We start from the raw sequence: 17085 nt of genomic DNA, 5'->3' as shown, positions 1-17085 counted from the left end.
GCAGGTTTTGAGCTTCTGCACTCAAATGATCTCTGGTCTTGACCTCCCAAAGTGTTAGGATTACAGACGTGAGCCACTGTGCCTGGCTCCTATATTATTTTTATACAGAATTTTTAATTTGTCTCTCTGTGTTATATTTGAATTTTCTCAATATTATTTTTTCTTGTTTCGAAGTTTGGTTTCCAGCAGTCTTTAATAAGCATTTGATTGAGTGAGTTAGAAAATTTTACCAATAAAATATAACACAAATTATAGAAAAATAGTTCAAGATGTATTTATTGAGCAGTGTTGTTTGCCTTGCCATGTGGCTATGTGCTTGTGGTACATGAGAGGGAGCTCAGTCTAATGAAGTTCCTTTATCTCCTCCTTTGTTTACACATAAATATGTGTACATATACCCACTCCTCTCATTTTAAAACTTGATTCTAGTTCAAAAGCAGCATTTAAGAACATTCAGTCTCTCCTTAGTCTGAAAACATTGTTTTCAGTTTTATTATGGTGAATTTTTCTAGGATTGCACTAATGTGATAAAATAACTGCTATTAATTTTACCTCACCACTTACAGTGTACCATTTAAAGACATCAATTTATTTTCAGAATCAAATATCAAATATATTTTAGATATCTTAGTATTTACAGTCAAGTAAAATTGATTTATTAGACTTTCAACTGCTCCATATTTATATTCAAAGAAGAAAAATCTTATGTTTCTGACTATTTGTAGCTTCTTTCATCAGAAGAAAACTACTACAGCACTTGTTACAGCCAGTCAGATAGTCAGTGTGGTTCTCCTCCAAAGGGTTGGTCAGAAGAGTTGGATGAACGTGGGCATACCTTATATACCAGTGACTATACTAATGAAAAGGTACATTCTTTTTTTTCTCATCTAGTGTTTTTTGGCAAAATTCTCTCATAAAATAGTTTTAGTAGTATTTAAGAAAAATTATGAAAATGTTCTTTATCATCACTTCATAATCATGCCAATTGACAATATGAGAATGCAGAATAACTGCTGATTCATGGTTTTAAATTGCTAAGGATGATAGTGATTTTTGTGGTCTTGATACGCAAGGAAGACCTTTTAAGTGTACGCCTGTTAAATGTTATTTGTTTAGATTTCTTCAGTAGGCATATTTCTTTGTATTTTTCTGAGGGAATAGTTTTTTGGAAATAGTTCTCTCTCTGTGCTGTTATTATACATTGCCTCACTACCTATTCTCCTTTTTCTGTTACAATCAAATTTATGTAAAACAAAAACCATGAATCTAGTATTTTATGATTAATTAGTTTGGAAATGAATATTGACATTTTGTATGTGTATTGCTTCTGGTATCATTTGAGAAAACAGCTGGTTGATTGGGCATGTTCTGAGAAGATATGCTTGGGAATAAATGGGGCTAGGCTTTTATCCCTCTTTCCTGCCTCAATTATTTGGCATTAGAACATACAGAAGCAGTTTTTTCATTTATTTCATACTCAGTATCATATGTTTGTAGTAGCAATACGTAGCCTTTTTTCCCCTCGTATTTTCTTTCTTATATCGCACGATGTTCTGTTGTTGCAGTTATTTAAATTTTGTTATGTTTGACTACAGAAAGTAATTCCTAAAGGTTTGCATGAAATTAGGCTTTAAATTGTTTAGTTGTACACTTAATTGAAAAGCAATTCCCTTTTTTTTTTTTGCTCTGAGGAATCTTTATTAGAAGTTTTCCTTGGAAAAAAAACAACGTAGATAAACTCAGCAATTCCCTTTTGTCAGTTTCTCAAACCTGTGTTCAGAATGGGAGTGTACCTGTGTTTCAGTGCATATGTACATCTGTGTATCTTTATGTTATATGTTGTTCGTTGTTAAGTGGTGCTTGAACAACTAGCCAGACATTGGAGGAAAGAGAGAGCAAATAAAGTCTTGTTTAATAATGAGTATAATTATTCTTACCAAACTTAAGCTGCCAGTCTGTTAGTATAATTGGTTAGTTAGAAATTTTTGCAATGTTCTTGAGCAAGTAGAATAAAATTCATAAGCATTTAATCTAGTATCTCTGATAGTAGTAGCTTAAACTCACTTTAATCTAAATTTAATTTAAAAACACCTGTTCTGTTTTTATAGTGGCTCAAGCATGTCGATGATCAAGGTAGACAATATTACTACAGTGCAGATGGATCTCGATCAGAATGGGAATTGCCAAAGGTAATAAACCTTAACACCAAATTTCTATTAAAAAATAGTAGATGAAGTAATACCTGGAGATGGTTTCAGCAGATTTATTTTAAAATCTTTATTCTACTTGTACAAAGTAGCAGGAATAATTTTGAACTACAGGCTGAGTTGTGCATTCTGGACATAAACAGGGTTCACAGCCTGCTAAAATATGCCTAAATAGAAACCAAAGTCTTGTAGTACTCAAAACATCCAAATATAACCTAGAATTACTTGTCATACCAAGAACCAGGAAAATCTGAACTTGAATGAGAAAAGACAATCAGTAGGTTGGTGACTCACCAAGATGACAGGGATGAATGAGTTATCCCATAGGATTTTAAGTCAGCTTTCATGAAAGTGCTACAGCAAGCAATTGTAAACGCACTTGAGATAAATGAAGAGATTGGAAGTCTCAGCAAAGAAATGGAAGATACACAGAAGAAACAACGGGAAATCTTAGAGCCAAAAATCAAATACTAGGTGGCTCAATAACAGAATGGTGGTAAAAAAGAAGAAGATCCATGATCTTGAAGATAAGTTAGTAGGAATTACTTAGTTTGAACAACGGAGAGAATAGATTTTGGGAAAAAAATAAAAAGAACAGTGCCTCAGAGACCTGTGGGAAAATACAAAAGTTCTAACCTTCCTTTCATTGGAGTTCCAGAAGGAGAAAGGAAAGAGTGTGAGGCGGAAAAATACTTTGAAGAAGTAGTATTTGAAAACGCCCCAGTTTGGCAAAAGACAAACCAGTAGATTCACGAAGCTAAATAAACACCAAATAAGATAAACCCAAAATCCAGGCTCATGATAATCAAAATTTCTGAAATCTTAAGAACCCCATTCCTCCTGACAAAGTCTTAAAAGCCTCTCAGTGAAACAACACATTACCTTTAGGATGATAATAATTTGACTGAAGTGAGTGCCTTATCAGAAGCCAGGGAAGCCAGAAAGAAGTGGCATAACATTTTTCAAATGCTGGAAGAAGAGAACTGTGAACCCTTCTGCAGCAAAAATACCCTTCAGGAATTAAAGTAACATAAGGACATTTTCAGAATGAAACTAAACTAAGAAATTTATCCCCAGCAGTCTTGCTCTCAAAGAATTTCTGTAGGAAGTCTTTCAAACAGAAGGGAAGGGATAAGAAAACTTGGAATATCAGGAATGAATAAAGAACAGCAGAACGGTTGAATATCTGAGAAGACTTTTGTCCTGGGTGTTTAAAATTGTGTTTGACATTTGAAACAAAAGTTATAACATTTCTGAAGTAGTCCTGGTATGCAGTAATGATATTTAAGATAACTCTTTCATAAAGAGGGAGAGAGTAAAGGGATATAATTTTTGGTAAGGTTTCTGTATTCCACTTGAAGTAGTTAGATGTTGATACTAGTAGACTGATAAGTTATGTATATTATAATCCCTAGAGCACGCATCAAAAAACTATAATGAGAGGCTTAAGAAACTGTAGATATTTTAAAATACAATAGTAAAAATTGCTCAAGTAGCCCACAGGAAGGTGGGAAAGGAGAAACAAAATTAATGATAAAATGCTAGACTTAAATCCTAACATTATAAATAATTACATTAAATGTAAATGTTCTAAACACATCTGTTAAAAGATTTGCAAAATGGATATAAAACCACTATGATCCAAGAATATGCTTCTATAAGGAAATCACAGTTATTTATTTAGAGACAGACCATTACTGTGTTGCCCTAGCTGGAGTACAGTGGTGAAATCTCAGCTTGTTGCAGCTTCCGCCTCAAGCAGAGCTTGAAGTTCAACTGTTCTCGTGCCTCAGTCTCTCGAGTAGCTGGGCTTAGAGGCATGCACCACCAAACCTGGCTAATTTTTGTATTTTTAGTAGAGACGGGCTTTTACCACATTGGCCAGGCTTGTCTCAAACTCCTGACCTCAGGTGATCCGCACACCTCAGCCTCCAAAAGTGCTGGGATTACAGGCATGAGCCACCGCAGCCAGATGCAAATCACTTTCTTATAACGACACATTATGCTAAAGGTTATCTATTAAATAATCTGCAGTAAATCTCATACTTCATGGTGAGATTACAGAAGCTTTCCCATTAGAGTTAGGGACTAAACTGGAACGTTTCTATCACTGCTTCTATTCAACAATTTAAAAAAGGAAATAAATAACGGAATTAAAAAGGAAGAGATGCAATTGGGTTTTTTTGATTATTAGAAAATCCAAGAGAACCTGCAAACTTAACACTGATGAGAGTTCAGCAAAGTTACTGGATATAAAATTAACATGAAAACTACCCATTTGTCTAGTAAAAAGTAAGTTTGAAAATGTGATAGCAGCAAAGATACTATTTACATTAGCAGCAGTAGCAACAAGAATTGTAACTAAGAACATGTTTATTAAAGATCTGTAAGATTTTAATAAAGAAAATTTCAGAGCAGAATAAAGGAAGACCCAAATAAATGTTGCAGTATACCATCATGATCTTGGATTGGAAGGCTGAATTTTATAACAATGTCCAAATTAATCTACAAGTCCAATGCATTTCTGTTTAGTTCCCTTTCCCTCACTTTATAGGGAATGGAACCTGCAATTTATATTTGCAAACAAATATCCATGAAGAGTCAAAATATTCCTGTATAGGGAGTAGTTGGTGGGTGGGGGACAGGAGAGAGAGAGTTCCAGCTGTGGTAATTAAGTTGGGATAATAAGGGCACATGTATAAAGATCAGATGTGGCATTACAAATCAATGGAGTTAGGGAAAATTTGGCTCTTAAAAAAAAAAAAAAAGCCAAGTGTGCTGGCATGTGCTTGTAGTCCCAGCTGTTTAGGTGGCTGGTACAGGAACATCTTTTGAGCCCACAAACAAAAACACACACTGGTTTGTGTCACCTGAGATGTTGCAACAACAACTGAAAAGAAAACATATCAATGGGGTAAGCATGGACTAAGTAAGAATATTACTAAGATTATTGGTTATTCACATGATAAAAATGAAAATAAAAGTAGATCTTGACCTCACTTCATGCTCAATGATTAGATTAAAGAAATATATATAACATGTAAAACTTTATAAAGACTGTGGAAGAATATACCAAAGAATAGGAAAGATTTCATGAAGAAAACTCAGAAGCCTACCATAAAAGGAAAGATTGACAGATGTGACTACATTAAAATTAAACAAAACACCTCTATGTAGGAGATGTCATAAACAAAGGGGAGAAGATGGGCTACAGACTAGGAAAAGATATATTCAACTCACATAGCTTAGAAAGATTTAGAATCCAGAATATGTAAAAAAAACTTGCTAGTTCATTTTGGATTTAATGTTTGGTTTAGGTTTTTAAAATAATGCTTATTTTTTCATTTTAGTAGAAGAAGTAGAAGTAGAAAAATTAATTTATCCAATTTTTATAAATTATGATAGTTAATATTTATTGATAATGTACTATTTTAATACTTTGTTCTTTAATACTTTGATCTTTACAGCAACTCTGTGAATTAGATGATATTTCTATTATACCTACTTTACAGTTGACAAAACTTAGACTGAGGGAGATTAGATATTTTGCCAAAGATAACACTAATTTGGTCTCTGTAACACCAGAGTCTGATCTTCTGAATTGTGCCACAGTTCTGGTTAAAGATGAGAAAACTGAGGCTAGAAAATTTATGGAGATGTTTATATGATGAACTTTGCCTAACAGTTATTGTCATTTGGAGCCAGGATGTTTAGATTCCACTTTGGTTCCTATTGTTTATGAAGTACATTTCATGTTTTTTGCTTTGTTTTGTTTTAGTATAATGCTTCATCCCAGCAGCAAAGAGAAATAATTAAAAGTAGGAGCCTGGACAGGCGACTGCAAGAGCCAATAGTATTAACAAAGTGGAGACACAGCACCATTGTATTGGACACTAATGACAAGGTAGGACTGTTGAGATTTTTGGCAAGTTCTTTGCATTATATTGTACAGTGAATTATAACCATTTGTACTAATATTTTATGTATTTAATAAATATAATTTTCTAAAGCATTTGATTTTTTTAAAACTAAGCTCTTGATGTGCATGTATATTGAAATGTTTCTACATTATTTTTTTCTTTAACCAAATTGCATACCTTAGTGACTACATATTTATGTATTTAGCATCAGTTTGTCATGAAGTAGGTTTTGGTTTTTGCACAATGGACTGAATTATCTGCGGCTTACTGATGTGTATACCTTGATACATTTGATCCTAGTAGATGACAGATTTTTCTTGCTTACCTTATTTTAAAGTCACATTTCTGTATCCTTTGTCTTCAGTCTCTAGGAGATTTCTTAGGGAAGACATTTAATTAATTTTCCTCATCCCAGGGAATATTGGAATTCTGTTCCCTTTGTTTCTCTAAGTGCTCTCTGCAGAAGGCAGTTCTATTATCAATCTGATAAGTCATGTTCTCTGTTTATAGGGATTAATTTTAATGCAAACATTAGAATGGATATTTTAAATACTTCTTTAGAAGTTACTTATTCATAGTGTGGCTTCATTTGGGGGATACGTTGGGAACTTAGTATGAATTTGCAGAAATTTAGGCATACTGATGTTCAAATGTGAAGGTTTTTTAAACCATCAGGCTTCTTGTAGCATGATTAACAGCTTTCCTGTAATTTTTGTGTGTGTTCGGGAAAGCAGTGAACCAATTACGTTCAGATACTTTCAGTCCTAAATTATGATAGTTAATATTTGCTTTATAAGTAATCTCAATTGATCGGTCAAAACAAGTATAATGTTTTGGTGCTACAAGTGACTATAAAATTGGTCTTTGTTGAATTTAAAGGTGGAGTAGAGCTGTAGAAACAGCCTTCATACATGTGTATTAGATGAACTAATAGAAAACAATGAAAGTAGCAGACTAGTTTCCAGTTTGTATTTTCTAAGGATCTTGTCTTGAATGTAGAGACTACATTAAATGAATGGCATTCTGGAGTCTGTGCTATTGAAGATATGCTTGAAAATATATTAGTATTGAGATTAATCTAGGTAAGTAAGATACTTAGAGATTTCTAATAGGAAAAATTCATTCAACAAAGAACCAGATTACAGTTCAGGATAAATAGGAAACTACCAAATACCATATATACTGTTCTAAGGCAAACCGTTATTGAACGTTATTGAACTCCACCACCACTTCATACTGAAACAAATAGGATGATTATTTTGATGATTTATGCTTACAATTTCTTACTCTTTTCTCTTTTTTTTCAACATCAAGCACTCTTACTCCTTTTTAATCTCTTGATTCATTTTTTAAAATTAATTTTCAATCAATTGCTTTAAATAACTTGCATGCAGTTCTTATTACATTTCCTCTTTCATCTCATTGTCTCAGAGTTGCAAAAATATGATTTTTCTGAGATTAGAGATTTACTTATTTTTGGTAGAAATGTCTTTTTTTACCTGCCCCCTTCCCCCCCCACAACCTTACCCTTTGCAAATGGATTCATAAGTTTCTTAACATACGGCAGTTTTTGAGGTTTTGAAAAAGGCACTGACTACTAGAACAAACTAGCTAATATGTGATAAGGGATGAAATACGTATAACTTAAAATGTAATCACAGCAATGTAATACAGATGCTCTGCAGCTTGTGATGAGGTTACATCCCAGTAAACCCACATAAGTTGAAAATATCACAAGGTGAAAATGCATGTAATACACCTAACTCACTGTACATCATGGCTTAGCCTAGCCTACCTTAAATGTGCTCTGAGCATTTACATTAACCTACAGTTGGTCAAAATCATTCAGTAACATGGTACACTGTAGAATATCAGTTGTTTACCTTTGCAGTCTGTTTACCCTGGTAATCAGGTAGCTGACTAGAAGCTGCGGCTAGATGCCTCTGTGCAGCATTGTGAGAGAGTGTCATATTGAATATTGTTAGCCCAGGAAAAGATCAAAATTTAAAGTATGTTTTCTAGTGAATGCTTATTCACTTTCCTACCACCTTAAAGGTGAGCAGTCATTAAATCAAGGACCATCTATTATTGTATGGCAAATGTTATTACAATGACATAGGTCCTAATTCAGTTGGCAGATAACCTTGGAGGGGTAGGTGTATGTATGTCTGTGTGTATATGTGTGAATGCATCTGTTTGTTTCCACTTTTTTTTTCTGTTTTTACTAAAATCACTATTCATAGATATTAAGATGTATATTTACATGCATATATCTAAATAATAGATAAATGTATACATGTAAAATTATTTTTTGTTTATAATAGCTACGATTGTTGTATATACATTATTTATTTGTGGTTTTTATTTCTGTGGGACTGAATGTGCTATGAAAAATATAATTATCAGTCATTTTATTCTGTTACTTATTTTCTAGTTTATGGATCATCAGCTCTTACCTCTTTCTCATAGTATTTTACTATCAGGCAGTCCTAGGAATCAAAAATTGATCTGACGTTATCAGAAAAAATACTTAAGTAAGATTTGGACCTTAAGTTAAATTTTTTGAAGTTTTTTTATTTGATGTGATTTTAATATTTTCCCCATTAATAGTGCCTTGTTTGATTGATTTATAAGCTTGTCCTTTCAAAGGTTTCCATGTAAGCTTTCACTGCTACCTAGTTTCTGTATTTACAAACTGTGTAGCATCTAAACCTGAAGACATTTTTCCAAATGAATAAATGTTGAGTTAATGGTTTTTGCAAGTGTTACAACAGATTCCTAGGTTGGTTGACAGTACCTTCTCCTGTTTCATAAACATAGGAAACTAGGGTGATACATACCTGGAGACAAATGGTCAAAGGAACTTTTTGGTTTGATAGAAAAAATTGATATTAGGTAATGGTGTGTAGTTTTAAAAATTCTCTTTTTCTGAAATTATTCAAAACATCTCGGGAAATGGAGAAAATTTAAGTGGAAGTTAGGCTGTTGCTACCAAAAATAACTGTTCTTCAGTCTTACCTTCCATGAATAGTCCTGTCAGAGTAGTCCTATCATTTGTAATAGAAATCATATTCTGTGTTTTAATATGGACAAAGCAGACTGCTTAAAAAACAAGCTATTGGTTTGCTCCTATGATACTCTTGCAAGCTTAGACATTAAAACTTTTTTTCCTGGGGAGTTACTAATCTTTAAATCTTAGGTTTCTTTCTTGAATTTAAAATATCTTATTTCCAAATTTTAGCAAGTTTTCTATGAATTACCTTATATGCTAATAGCAATTTCTTATATAGCTTTTGACTAAAATTAAAGTCTCTTTCTGGCATTTGCCAAATTATTTCTGTGACCTTGCCTAATCCTGTGTATTTATACTTACCATACCAAGAGCAAGTTAGTATCATGATTATAACATATTTATCCAGAAGTGTTTAGGTTTTACTTATTTTAAATATGCTTAATTCAAACTGATGTAACATTGTGATTCTAAGGCAGCATGCATCATTTCTTTTGAGTAATTCCATTTGCATTACTTAAATGTAACTATAATTGCTATAAAAGCATCATATTTTATAAACCTTTTATAACATTTATAGTTTTAAAATCAGTACCCTATTAGCTTTGGAGCTGAATATAGATGGAAAATAACAAGGAAAAAATTTGTTATTCTCTCTTACTAAGCTCTCCCACTGTGAGTAGAGGCAGAAATATAGTTATATAAAATAGAGTAACTTTTTTCATTACTTATTTCTTGTAGGAATCTCCAACTGCCTCAAAACCCTGCTTACCTGAAAATGAGTCTTCTCCCTCCTCACCAAAGCACCAAGATACAGTTAGTATGATAGAAGCATATCTTATAATGTAGTCCAGTTACTTCAATAAATTTTAGCAAATTAATTTACTCTTTAATGTTAAAATGGACTTCTATTAAATTTCATTGGTTTTTCTAAAAAATCACAATCAAAATAAGTTTAACAATCAGATTTTATTGATTTAAAAGTCCCCCTTTTGTTTAAAATATGGTGTCTTATATGATTAAATTATGTGCCATATTTTTAAGTGATGGACTTATATTTGTTTTTAAAACTATAAAAATTCCCAGACAATACTATCAAATTATACTTTACTCTTTTTTCCTCAGGCCAGCAGTCCAAAGGTAAGAAGCATTCATTTCCTTCTTACTGGGCATAGACACCTTCATTTTCTGTGCTGTAAAATATATTGCCAAGTCTGTGCCAGATGAATACTGGAAATAATATAGCTCAACTGTAAGTTCTCCTAACCTGGAAAACCTCCATATGACTTCTGTTAAGATATCTGTCTTAACTCTGATGAAATTTTACTTGATTTCTGTATTTATACTCCCAGTCTTTTTTTATCTGTTGCTGATCATGCTATTCCCCTTCAGTGGGTTCTGGGTTTTTTGTTGTAGTCATTGTTTTTTTTTTGAGACGGAGTTTCGCTCTAGTTACCCAGGCTGGAGTGCAATGGCGCGATTTCGGCTCACTGCAACCTCCACCTCCTGGGTTCAGGCAATTCTCCTGCCTCAGCCTCCTGAGTAGCTGGGATTACAGGCACGTGCTACCGTGCCCAGCTAATTTTTTGTATTTTTAGTAGAGATGGGGTTTCACCATGTTAACCAGGATGGTCTCAATCCCTTGACCTCGTGATCCACCTGCCTCGGCCTCCCAAAGTGCTGGGATTACAGGCGTGAGCCACCGGTCATTGTTTTTTAAATAGAGACAAGGTCATGCTGTGTTGCCCAGGCTGGAGTATAGTAGAGCAATCATAGCTCACTGAAGCCTCTGTCACTTGCCCCACCCCCACCAGGCTCAGGTGATTCTCTCATCTCAGCCTCCCTAGTAACTGGAACCACAGGTATACACCAGCACACCTGGCTAATTTTTTTAAATTTTTTTTTTTTGAGATGGAGTCTCGCTGTGTTGCCCAGGCTAGAGTGCAGTGGCACAGTCTCACCTCACTGCAACCACCACCTCCTGGGTTCAAGCCATTCTTCTGTCTCAACGTGCTGAGTAACTGGAATTACAGGCATGTGTTGCAGCACCTGGCTAATTTTTTGCATTTTTAGTAGAGATGGGTTTCACCCTGTTTGCCAGGCTGGTCTTGAACTCCTGACCTCAAGTGATCTGCCCGCCTTGGCCTCCTAAAATGTTGGGATTACAGGTGTGAGCCACCATGCCCGGCCCACTCAGCTAATTAAAAAAAATTTTTTTATAGCGATGCGGGGTCTTGGTATGTTGCCTAGGCTTTTCTCAAAGTCCTGGCTTCAAGCAGTTGCACCTGTCTTGGCCTCCCAAAGTGCTGGGAGGCCATAAGCTATCATGCCCAGCCTGTTTTCTTGTAGAATGAAGCCCTAAAATTCCTAAGGAGCACGACAAGGCCGTGCATGCTCTGGCTCCTGAGTGCCTCCACCACCTCGTCTCATATTTCCTTTTTCCCTTCTTGCTTGTCCTACTACACTGCCCTTCTCTCAGTTTCTCGAAGTAGCCTGCCTTTCAACTCAGGATCCTTGCATGTGTCATTTCCTCTGCATGCTGAAACATTCTCCCCCACATCTTTGCCTGGTTAACTTCTGTTCATTCATCAGGGCTTAGTTTGAACTTTACTTCCTCAGATAATTTTATTCTAATTCTGTGGGTTAGGCAAAGTTGTCCTAGAATATTCTTTATAGTATTTGATTATATATTATTCAATTACATAAAATAACTTGTCATTTATTTCTTATAGGACCCTCCAACTCTCTGTTAATGTCTGTCTTCCCCACCAGACAGAGTAAAGCTTCATTAGAGGAGGAACGTAGTTACCCCAGAACCTCCCTCAGTGTCATTTAATGGCTGCTCAGTAAATATTTGTTGAATAAATAAATGAAACCTTAAAGCTTTTTAAAAGACAAACATTTATCATGGCTTCTCTAGTTTATGAAATTATCATAGACTGTTGTTTATTAGGATACTTCAGATTTCTTAAAGGTAAAGATTTCCACAGATACTGTTTTATTTTTTCTAACTCTTTCTCCATTCCCTAGTATAATCTGGTCTTTTTGGCTCTAATCAAGGGTTGTACACATTTCCTTCTGATGTTGGCTCAGGCAGTCACCCTGCCTACAGTGGGCCTTGCCTTTTCTATACATAGTTAAATCCTGTACCTCCATCAAGATGAACCCTTCTTCATCTCTGAACTCTGAAGTTGCTAATTGCATTGAATAAGGGCAAGTTATTATATGTAACTGTAGTCTCCCTGCCAGGTTTTAAACTCCTAAAAGAAGTTTGAATAGGAGATAGAGACTACAGTATCCTTTTGCATTATTTACACAGTACTGGATAAGTAAACATTACATAATGATAAAAGTGAACATGACTTTGGTGGTTTTGGCAAGAATTGCCATATGAATTTTAAGGCACTCTTACTATAGTACTTTTAATCCATCAGTCCATCTGGAAAAAGCAGAAAACCCTTTAAAACTATTTTAAATGTAGCTAATACACAGTTTCCACAAAAATCTGTTTATACATTATTTTTATTTTGTTAAAAGAGAATTCCTAAGTAATCCCAGAAACACAAATTTTTAAATGTTCCACATGCAGGGACTGTTTGCAAATTACTTCACCACCCATTTATCCATTTTCTGAAACTTCACAGCAGCTAGACCATGCCAGACTCACAGTACCCTCTGATGGCCATCACAGGGAACTGCCTCACCAATGTTTCTTCTGTTTCAATCTTTTTTTACCTTTAGGTGAAAAAAACCGCCAAACAAACCAGAGGTGGTTCTGTTTTTCCATCACCAGATGGTGTTCCCTTCTTCCTGAATGCTCTGTCCCTGCTGTCGTGGCCTCCCATCCAGGCTTCTGTTCTTTGTGACGTCTCTTCACTCCCTCTGTCCTCTGGTTCCTCCTCTGTACTTGCCTGGCTTCTAGTTATCTTGCCTCTCTTTCCCCACTCTTACCCAGTTACTGCAAGGAGATATTTCCCTCTTTTTTTGTGAATTAAAATCTGATTGGTCTAAAGGCTTAGTGATAAGAAAGAAGGAAGCTACAAATTTAGAAGTGAAAATGATAACACCATCATGGTTAGTTCCCTAATGTCACCTTAAAAATCTCTGCAAATTGCTCATCTGTCTCTTTCAGATTTTGACCAGATTTAAGATTTTGTCCCTTAATATAAATTTTAAACATGTTAACTTTTTCTTCTTTGCTAATTTTTAAATGATTGTTACTTTTTGTAGTCCCTTTAAATCTGCTTGAAATAGGCAGTATATACATTTTTTTAAAGACAATAATTTTTTTTTTTTACAATTTGACTACAATATGGATTAAATAGGTTTTCATGGGCTGATCTCAGAAGCTATTCTTTATTTGTTCCAATGTATCTATGAGAATATGCATTTTAAAATGCCCAATTACTGAATACTGAGTAAAGTTTTGGAATATGCAGTTCAGAAACTTGAGCTTTGATGTTGTATGTCCACTTATGGTATTAATATGCATTAATCAATTTAGAGAAAAAGACATTTCAACATTTAATAAGTATTAAAGTATTAGTGGACAAGTTTACTTTTTTTTTCATTGAATATTACTATTCTAAGACCTTTTTTAAAAACACGAATGTTTATTTTTGTAACCATTTGCTCTTTAAAAAATTTATTTTTATTGAGATAAAATTTATGTAACATAAAATTAACCAGTAACCATTTTAAAGGGTACAATTCAGTGGCATTTAATATATTTACAGTGTGTTCAACTGTCACCTGTTAGTTATAGGACGTTTCATTACCCCAAAATAAAACCCATACCCATTAAAAGTCACTCCCCATTTCACCCTCCCCAGTCCCCTTCCCTTGATAACCACTAGTCTGCATTCTGTCTCTATGTATGGATTTACCCATTCTGGATGTTTCATCACACTGGTGTTTTTTCAACACTATAGGTACAGTTGTGCAAGTTCATTATTACACGATTAACTGAAGATGAGGATTTTGATCAGATGTATTGATTTTGGTATAGCACACTTGTTAGCCTAAATTGAGAAGTACCTACTTTACTAAAAGAATGCAACATTGATTAGAAATTCTGGAACCTGCAAAGTAATTATGAACCTGTGAAATTTTTCCCAGATTACCCGGTATAATTTGAAGTTTATTGTTTTCTTGCCTATTAGGACATGATATTGTTACTCAATTTAACCATAATTTGCTAGTCTTTATTAAAGCATTTCTGCTTATTTTTAATATAAAGTTTCTTTTAGAGTATCAAATATTTAGACCAACAAATACTCAGGTATAAGTTGGTATGTATTTTATGGGACTTAAGATATTTTTTATGAAGCTTTCTTAGTAAGCAATATAAAAACATTGGTTCATTTTGATGCATATTATGTGGAGAAAGTATACCAAGTAGTATGAAATAAAAATCTGTTTAAATGTTTTTTCTCACTCTCACCTGTGTATTCAAACCTGTATTACCCATCTGCCTATTTATTTTTATGTCAAATTCAAAAACTTAGGTATTTAAAAGTTAAAGCTTTGTTTTCTCTGTTGGTGACCTTCTTATATTTCTTTCTTGTTAAGTACTGTTAATTTATTGGTAAATTACTTCAAATATGTATTGAATACCAGCTACATGCTAATGTAGTACTAGGCACTGATTATTGATGAACATAACAGATGTGGTGCCAGTTTATGGCCTAATAGAGTAGATAGTAAAGTAATGAAAGATATATAATTGTACCTCACATTAAATATATCATAGTCCATTGGGGCTGCTATAGCAAAAATATAAACTGAGTGGCTTATAAACAACAGAAATTTATTTCTCACAGTTCTGGTGGCTGAGAAGTCCAGGATCAAGGCACTGATAAATTCACTGTCTGATGAGGACACATTTCTGATTCATAGATGGTTCCTTTTTGCTGTGTCCTCACATGGCAGAAATAACAAGGGTTCCCTTTTATAAGGACACTAATTACATTCATGTAGGCTTCACCTTCATGACCTGATCATCTCCCAAAGGCCCCATCTCTAGGTACCATCACATTTGTGATTAGATTTCAACGTATGAATTTTGGGAACACAAACATTTAGTCTGTAGTAAGTTCAGTGAGGAAGACAAACTGAGGCAGTCATAAATAATGGGAGGATTACTTAAAAGTGGTCAGGAAAAACCCGAAAGTGACATTGAAGTTGTGATATCACCATTTACCCAGTTGCCCAAGATTGGCAGTTTCCCCAAGATCTTTGCTCTCACCCTCACAGAAGTCCCTGTCAGTTTTATCTTCTTAATTTGTCAAATTGGGTCCCTCTTCTCTCTCCCTGACACTGCTCTAGTTCACATCTTCATTGTCTCTCATAGTAATTATTAAAATAGTGTTGTAGTTGGTTTCTGGTCATGCTTCCCTTTCTTACTGCATTCTGTCTGCTACCTCATTTCTTGCCGCTTCTCCACCTCACCCAATACTTTGAGGGAATTTAAAGGCCTTCAATATGAAATGCTGTCTTTAGCCCCTGTGCCTTTCACTGTTGGTTGTTTTTACCCCCTCCTGTTTCTATCTAGCTGACTCATGTTCCTTAGTTCAAGTGTCAAGTTCCCCAGGAGGCTGTCTGATTTCCTTCTTTCTCTCCTAGGTTAGGCTAGGCATAGCTTTCTGTTAGCACATATCACATTGCATGGGAATTGTTCTTTCTATTTGTACATTTTGAGTATAGCAGATTTTGTTCTTTATGTTCAAGTTAGAGTGATTAATAATTAGAGCATTAGTACTTGGGTCTTGATCCCTGTAAGAATTTGGTGAAAGTTCTGCACCTTTTCTTTGAGTGATGCATATATATATGCTCAGTTATGTGCCAGTTTCAGTGCATCCATTGATTTCGGTGAGAATCCCTGATCTAGACTCTCCCTCTCATCCTTAGGCTTAGGCTATTTGTCAGTACTGCTATTTCATCCTTTTTCTTCCTGTTTTGATGTCTGTGTTTCCTTCCTGCCTCTGCTTTTTTTTTTTTTTTTTAAACAGTTAGCGGTGGCATTTTTTAAATGGGCTTAATTCCCACCTCTCTGCCTTTCAGTTCCTGTGTTCCCTAGCACAAGTAATCAGTGCCCATCCACTCAGATTAATGTTGTCACTTAGTTTCCATATAATTGAAAGATTTCTTTTCTTACTGCTTACGAGAGGTACAGGCAGCAAATTAAAAATGTTCTTATTTAACATCTAATGTGGTTTCCTTGCTGCGATTTATTGAAAGTCAGCCCTCAACATGAGGGTTTATGAGGAAAAAAAAATCTTGCACGTACTTAACAATTGTTATTGATGTTTTTGTTGAGGAGCAATATAGTTCTTGTGAAAAGTGTTAGACTTGCATATCTAAGGAGAGTTAAGCTATGCTTTATGAAAAAATTCAATAAAACTTCATATGGGCTATTTCCCAAGTCCCCAGTATACCAAAAATGTAAATTGGCATTACAGTTTGTCAGCTTTGTCTACAGATGTCAGTTTTTATCAGATCAGACAACTTTCAGACATTGGTAGAAAAATACTCAATATTATGTTTATCTCTCATGCAGAAAAATTTATATTTTATGATTAAAGTACATTGAAAAAATACAGCAGAGGAATCAGTTAAATAGAACTGGTGATATTTTTTCCTTGTGAGAGAGAGTGTTTGTGTGTATGAGTGCTTTAATTCAATGAGTTGAATTAAAATTGACTATTGTCTCATGTACAGACAGTGCTTACTAATGTTGAATGATTGCTGTGGGCTCAGCTCATTTTTATTAAATTGATTTGCTTCTAGGAAACTAAAGCAGTGAGAAAGTGCTTCTTGATTTCCATCTGGAAGAGTTTTAAGATAATACTAACTTTAGTACGATGGCTTTTGCCTTCATAGGGTTTGATGATAAAGCTCGTGTCACTTGTTTTTGACATCAGCTGGCTGATAAATCTAGTTTGTCTAG

General features: G+C 34.5%; 1 protein-coding gene across 27 annotated transcripts in view; it reads left to right on the top strand.

The window, feature by feature from the left end:
* Positions 1-17085, top strand: part of ARHGAP12 (Rho GTPase activating protein 12) — a 116543-nt gene that overhangs the window by 73404 nt on the left and 26054 nt on the right. For 5 of the 27 annotated variants that reach the window (XM_078329845.1, XM_078329833.1, XM_078329830.1 and 2 more), the window contains 4 exons: positions 726-866; positions 2109-2189; positions 5986-6111; positions 9879-9953. Coding sequence is in view for 22 of the 27 variants with exons in the window: in XM_078329833.1 (XP_078185959.1) it covers positions 726-866; positions 2109-2189; positions 5986-6111; positions 9879-9953 (423 nt within the window). In the remaining 5 variants the exon portion in view is untranslated. Of the gene's footprint in view, positions 1-725; positions 867-2108; positions 2190-5985; positions 6112-9878; positions 9954-10262; positions 10278-17085 lie in introns of all 27 variants that reach the window. The other 22 variants (XM_078329848.1, XM_078329842.1, XM_078329835.1 and 19 more) reach the window with 5 other exon arrangements.

Source organism: Callithrix jacchus, chromosome 7, assembly GCF_049354715.1.
Source record: "Callithrix jacchus isolate 240 chromosome 7, calJac240_pri, whole genome shotgun sequence".
NCBI lineage: Eukaryota > Metazoa > Chordata > Mammalia > Primates > Cebidae > Callithrix > Callithrix jacchus.
The sequence above is the reverse complement of the archived record's forward strand: the minus strand, read 5'-3'. Positions and strand labels throughout refer to the sequence as shown.